This window comes from Cynara cardunculus, assembly GCF_001531365.2.
Source record: "Cynara cardunculus var. scolymus isolate 2C chromosome LG 3, CcrdV1, whole genome shotgun sequence".
NCBI lineage: Eukaryota > Viridiplantae > Streptophyta > Magnoliopsida > Asterales > Asteraceae > Cynara > Cynara cardunculus.
The window spans coordinates 6,605,325-6,612,458 of NC_037530.1; the positions used below are offsets into that span (position 1 = coordinate 6,605,325).

At 36.5% G+C, this 7,134-nt stretch overlaps 1 protein-coding gene across 2 annotated transcripts; it reads left to right on the forward strand.

Annotated features, from left to right (window-relative positions):
* The first annotated feature begins 366 nt into the window (after window positions 1-366).
* LOC112509340 (probable inactive receptor kinase At5g58300) lies at window positions 367-7,134 on the forward strand. Of its 2 annotated transcripts, XM_025114250.1 has the most exons (4): window positions 367-432; window positions 640-718; window positions 4,099-5,428; window positions 6,509-7,134. In XM_025114250.1, exons 3-4 carry the CDS (start codon window positions 4,153-4,155, stop codon window positions 7,129-7,131), a joined length of 1,899 nt encoding a protein of 632 aa, XP_024970018.1. In that variant the 5' UTR covers window positions 367-432; window positions 640-718; window positions 4,099-4,152; the 3' UTR covers window positions 7,132-7,134. The 2 variants fall into 2 exon arrangements, with proteins under 2 accessions (XP_024970018.1, XP_024970019.1); XM_025114251.1 differs by lacking the exons at window positions 367-432; window positions 640-718 and adding an exon at window positions 3,064-3,309.

Genomic DNA, 7,134 nt, shown 5'->3' on the forward strand with positions numbered 1-7,134 from the left:
TTACGTATAATTTACTTGTAATCTTGAATTTTTAAGTAATATGCATCAACAAACAATACTTCATACATAAAAGATGATTTTTAAGAGTTTTTGTCAAATATTTTATAACATAGTATAAATTATTAAATTTTAGAGTAAACTACAAACTTGATCCCTATGGTTCATTGTTTATAACACTTTTCATCCTTACATTTCAAAATTACAGTTTAAATTTTATAAAAATACAACGGTTAGCAGTATCATTCTTTTATTTTTGCTTGGTGAGCAGCTGTACGGAGCAAAGAAACCCAGCAAATACATATATGGAAGTATGAACAGAACAATAAAGGAGCATTAGTGTGTGTTAAATGTTGCCCTGGAGAGAGGGATTTCCCAATTTAAGGAGATTTTCTGCAGATATTTAGAAGACGAAGAAGCATAATTCTTCCAACGGTAAGTAAATTAAACTGCATTTTAATGCACCTCCATTTCCGATTTACAATCAATTTCAGTTATCTCTCTCTCTTGACTCGATTTTGCTGGCCATTTGAACTAGTTTGAGGAGAGTGCCGTTGGAATTTAAGTTTAAATCATACTTCGTTACGCAAAATACACACACAGAGCTCTTACATTTACGCTTTTTTGTTTTGTAATCTTTAGCTGCCATTGAAGTCGATTGCTAGCGCTGGCTAGATTCCAGTTTGTTGAGGTGCTGTTAATTTTATCATTCTGATTACAGGTAATCATCTGTAGCGCTTTGATAGTTTGTGTTGATTAGCCATCTGTATTGCTTTGATAGTTTGTGTTAATTAATTGGCATTTGCTGTGGGCTGTGGTTATGCTTTGTGGAAGAAAATTCGACTGAGTTGGATCAAATCCAGAAAGGCGGATTTTGTTTGTCGTTAGGTAAATTTGTTAATTAATAGTAGAGACTCTGAAGATTTGAAAACCGCCATTGATGGGGATTATATAATTAAAACTGCTGTCCGTAGGTCAAATTCAAACCTTTTCTTTCAATCAACTCTAAAAAACAAAAACTTACTGGATACTCTCTATTTAGTAGTATATATGTTTGTTTTATATTAGATGTTTTTGTTAGATTCATAGATTGCGTCCTATCAAATAAATTATTTCATTTTGGGTGCACATTTGTTGACTTATAGCGATTTAAATTGTTTATCTGTATTTTTGTATCCAAATCTTCTTGAATCTATCTCTAAAATCTAAACCAATAATTTGTGATAGGATAGACAAGTGTTTCTTAAGGAAGTGGAAAGAGAATAATGGAAGTAGATAAATAGAGGGTCAACAATTTGTTTGCAAAGTTTTTTCAAGGAGATAACGTTTGAGAGGAAAAGATTAATGGCTAGGACCACCAATCAAAGATGTTGTAACAATAACGATAAATTGCAGATACAATATTTACATAATCCCATAAACTCTACAACTGCTCCAGTCAGGCAGTCACTCTCCCTTTTACATATGGCAAAACACACAAGCAACAAACGTCTCTTGCAAGGCTCGAACCTCAAATGTTATTGGTTATTGGGCTTAAACCGATGCACCATGGGTGGCTTTTTGTGATACAATATTTATAAGATGTAGCAATTTGCCAACATTTGTAAGTATTGGAAAACAATTTAGTCCAGTTCCTTTTGTAACATGAATCTACATGGAAAACATAAAAACAGAAAGAACAGTCATCCTGACCATCAAAACAACTCTTATGTAAAGGAATACAACATTCCTTGATATCATTAATTTTTGGAAAAACCGTTCTCTATTTTCTAGTCTCTGTCATATATTCTTTTGGATAAGTGCTTTTATTACTCAGCCTCTCACTTTCTGTAAATACCTATTTCAAGATTAATCACTTATTTTTGGGCTCAGAAAATGAAAGACATAAAACCATGATGAAGAATTAGAAAATTTGAATTACTTCATTAGCTCTTCTCTTCTTAAAAACTAAAAATTGGCTACAATCACACATGAGTAGGATGAAAGCGTGATTAAATGTCCATTCGTTATAGAGCAATCAGCTGTTGATCAATTGTCGTGTTTTAAATTGCAATTATAGTTCGCATTTAGTTCTTATTACTCTTCATCTCTCCTTATTATATTATATTAGGTACTAAATACATTTGAATCGTATACCAATCAAATAACTAATGTTTCTGAAAAGAAAAAGAGCCAAATATGACACTGAACGCATAAGTTAGGCATATAATGATATTTCAGATAACATCAACTAATTTGTTCTTGTTAACAGAGAGGCACATCAGAAATTCTAAACAAAAACAAATATACATTCAAGAAAAGTGCTAGAAATTGAGCTATTCTCTTTCCAGTTCTTTTTTTGTTTTGAAATATTTATTTAATCCTCATGATTGTGTGTATGGCACTGCTCCTAATAATTTTAGTACCTACTTAAGTTGGTTATGATTTATATAAGAAAAGGTTCTACTACTTGACTGTTTCAGTGGTCCTGAAAATTGGAATATTTTGCACTTTCTAGATCATTAGCACATATCAAAATTCCAAAAGTTGGTGCTATACTAATACTATTTTCTCTGAAACCACAACTATATAATTAGTTCAAAAAGATAGAACATGATCAATTATGCAAGTTTTTGGTTTGTCCATAAACTTTTTTTGCATTTTGGCCCCCTGAGCCGCCCATGCTAAATCCTCTTTTATTTCCTGCATGTACGTAGAGGATGAATGAATTTGTGAAGCTAATCCATAATACATTTTTAATAGGAAATCAAGGAGTGATATAATGGATGATTGAAGTTATATATTTTGCTTTAGAGCCAAGAATTTCTTTACTTTTTGCAGAACAAAGGAGAGTACTTTTGCTTTTTCTTTTTATAAGTGTTTCCTCTTTTTCTTTTAGGTTAGATTCTCCTTGTCACTAACCTCCTTTTTTTTGTTTTTTTGTATGATATTTTTGTTCTCTATTAACACATAAATGACTTATGGTTTTCCACTTTGGAAAAGGTTAATACTAAACATATCTAAATTTCTTGTTTGTGGTTCTCTATATCACCACAAATATTCAACCAACAGAAATTATTGAATATATGAGAAGATCTCAATTTCCTTCATTCGTTTTATCCTGAAGTGATTATCCTTGTAAATTTTTATTTGCTAAACATTAAGCTTACTACTTTCTACCAAAAATCTAAAGTTCAAATAATTATTCTCTGCTTTTTCCCATATGGAAAAAGGTGAGAAGGTCAAGATAATCTGACTAGCTTCTAACAAAGTTTGAAACTTTGTCAAACTTGTTTCTTCGCTTCCTGAATTCCATTATGCAGATCTTGCAAGGTAACAAGCCATCCTCTTCATCTTCCTTATCTGGTAGCATAAACTAACTGTTCTCATCAGTTACTAATATAATAGAACCCGTTAGTCTTAAATTGCTAATTTACAATGCATTTCATGTTTCTTACTTTGATGGATTCATAATAGATTCATCTTCACTTCTACAGATGCCATTAGTTTCACGTCTTCTTGTTGCTCAATCATATGCTAATTATCTTGAAAGATGTTTTGGTGGTTGTCTTAAATCTGATTTCAGTTATTTCTTCCATTTGTTAGTGTGGGTAAATAGTAGGCAAACAGGCTCCTTGCGGGTTAGCTGCGCCTGATCACTTGACTTTCTTGCTTGTCTTTCTTACATGTTTTAGTTGCTATGTACATTAGTTTCTACTTGTATTACATGTTTTACTTGATTACATTGTCTGCTTACACACCATTGAATTGTTATTCTACCTACTGTATTTCCCGATTACCTAGTTATATTACATATCTTATTGCCTGCTTGCACACACACTTGTGTCTGCACAAGCCGGTGGGGTCTTCACACGGAAACAGCCTCTTGATCCTAGTGGTTGAGATAAGGTCTGCCTACAATCTACCCCTCCCAGACCCTACTTTCGAGTGTGATATACCAGGTTTGGTCTATTTGTTAGTTATTTGTAAACAACGTTCTCTTCAATTGCAAAATTGTTCAATATTTTACCTTTTTTCTATATCATCCCGATAGTTGCTCCTTCATTTTTTTAGTTGAGTTCTTATGTAAACAAAAATTTCTATCCTTTCTCCTTCATTTAGGTGCCTGATCAAGAGATCCGTTAGAGCTACTGAGCTTGAAGTTACACACCCACAATGGAAAACCCAATGAAGCTTCGATTATTAGCAATTGCCACCTTCATCCTTCTGCACAATCTTTATCTCACAACTGCTGATCTGAACTCTGATGCCCAGGCTCTCTTTAAATTTGCTTCAACAGTGCCACACCTAAGAAAACTAAACTGGAATTCTACCATCCCTATTTGCACTTCTTGGGTTGGTATCAAATGCAATGATGAAGGAACAAGAGTTATCGCCATCCATCTCCCAGGTGTCGGACTTTATGGTCAAATCCCTCCCAATAGCATCGGAAAACTAGACGCTCTCAGAATTCTTAGCCTACGATCAAATTCTCTCAGTGGAACTCTTCCTTCTGATATACCATCTATTCCCTCTCTTCAATCCCTTTACCTTCAACACAATAACTTCTCTGGGGACATTCCTCTTCCTCTTTCCCCTCAAATAAGTGTATTAGATCTCTCTTTCAACTCATTCTCGGGCAACATTCCGCAGACAATAAAGAATTTGACCCGACTTACCTCATTGAACCTCCAGTTCAATTCCTTTTCCGGAGCTCTGCCTGATCTTAACCTCACTAGGCTTCGGCTTTTTAATATTAGCCATAACATACTAAATGGTTCAATTCCCTTTTCCCTCCAGAAATTTCCAGTTTCTTCATTCGAAGGGAATTCTTTCTTATGTGGGCCCCCTTTGAGTCAGTGCTCATCTTTGACCTCTTCTCCTTCTCCTTCTCCTAATTATCTTCCATCCATTCCCTTTCACTCGATGAGACATAAGAAACTCAGCACTGGTGCTATTGTGGGCATTGCTGTAGGAGGCTTCTTTCTCCTACTTTTACTTGCTTTTTTCCTGTTTTGCTGTTTAAAGAAGAAAAATGAAGATTCCGTTGGTGCGCTAAAAGTCCAAGCTGTCACTGCTGGGAAAAACGAGAAGTCCGATGACTTTGGAAGTGGCGTGCAAGCATCTGAGAAGAACAAGTTGGTTTTTTTTGATGGAAGTGCTTATAACTTTGATCTTGAAGATTTGTTGAGGGCCTCGGCCGAAGTTCTTGGTAAAGGGAGTTATGGAACGGCTTATAAGGCTATCTTGGATGAAGAAACAACTGTGGTGGTGAAACGGATACGAGAAGTTGGGGTTCCTAAGAAAGAGTTTGAACAGCATATGGAGTTTGTAGGGAGGCTAGGAAGGCACCCTAACATTGTGCCACTATGCGCTTACTACTATTCCAAGGATGAAAAGCTTCTTGTTCACGAGTACATGCACACCGGCAGCCTGTCCTCACTCTTGCACGGTACGTAAAAAATTAATTCGAGATGTCTTGGTGTGCTTTACTGAGTTGTACTGTACAATTGATCTATCGATACCAACACCCTCATCACTAATCTGTTGTACTATAAAGCAAGCCAAACTAATCCAGTATATCCCATGAAAGTGGGATGTACGACAGACTTGTCCTCTATCCCAAAGGTTAGAGCGGCTGTTTCCATGATGATCTGTATGGGATACCCGGACCGGATTTTCCCCTGATTTTTGTTTAGGGCAAACTGCATCAAATTATAACAAAGTTTTGTTTAGTTCCTGTTTAGTTTAACGAAGAATTTTTTTCTCAATCGATGAAACGAAGTTGCAAAATTTCCTATTTTGTACCTATTTTAATCAGTAACCTATTGATCTTGTAATATTTGATGACATGGATAGCCGTTTACGAAAGAGTTACGACAAAGTGGACGATAAACTTGACATGCACGTCATAGAATGTTATACGATTAACAGATTACCCGTCAAAATGGGTTAAAAATAGAAAACTTTGGAACTGTTGCATTAAATAGAAAGTTTTGAAACTTTGTACACTAAATAGGAGCTAAGGCAAAAATTGTTGTATTAACCACAAGGGTGCTGCCTGATTGGTTTGAGCTTGGCTCCAAAGGTCAAAAGTATCAGGAGGTTCCAGGTTCAAATCCAAGCAGGAATACAAATCCCCTTGTGGCCATGGAGGTTCAAATGCGGTGACTCCGGGCTATTTGCAAAGCAGGTGGTCGCCCTGGGATTAGTCGGCTCGCATAGCGGGTTGGATATCCAGGTTAATCAAAAAAAAGTTTTGTGGCATTTTGCCCTTTTGTTTATGATTCCAGTTTCTTGTTATATCCTCTAACTCGTGTTTTACACACCATGATATCATTCATGGGCAGTGGTGAAAATGAAATCTAGATGTTTTGTTGTGGTTTATCAAGTTGTATGGTACAACTGGTCTCTGCATACCGACACCCTGATCGTGATTCTTACTGCATTGATCTGTTGTACCATGGAACTTGAAAACGCACATCAAAATTGGTTCTCTTTTTCCGGTTCTATTGATATTCCCTAATAACAGGTAACAGAGGCATAGGAAGAACACCACTAGATTGGGACTCGAGAGTGAAGATATCACTTGAAGCTGCAAAGGGAATTGCTCATATCCACTCAGAAGGAGGTGCTAAGTTCACTCATGGTAACATCAAATCTTCAAACATTCTTCTCACCCGAGACCTCGATGGTTGCGTTTCCGATCTGGGCTTAGCCCCCTTGATGAACTTCCTCCCTGCAAAATCTCGGTGCATAGGATACTACGCACCCGAAGTTATAGAAACCCGGAAATTCACTCAAAAATCCGACGTTTACAGCTTCGGAGTTTTGCTTCTCGAGATCTTGACCGGCAAAGCTCCTCTCCCTTCATCTGGTCAAGACGAGGTGGTTGACCTACCGAGATGGGTCCGGTCGGTGGTCCGTGAAGAATGGACAGCGGAGGTGTTTGATGTGGAATTAATGAAGCAACCACATGTTGAAGAAGAGATGGTGCAAATGCTTCAAATTGGGCTTGCTTGTGTGACTAGGGTCCCTGATATGAGACCATCAATGGAGGAAGTTGTTAAGATGATCATCGATTTACGACCATCGGATTCCTCCGAAAACCGACCGTCTTCCGAAGATAACAGGTCTAATGTTGTCACTCCATGATTG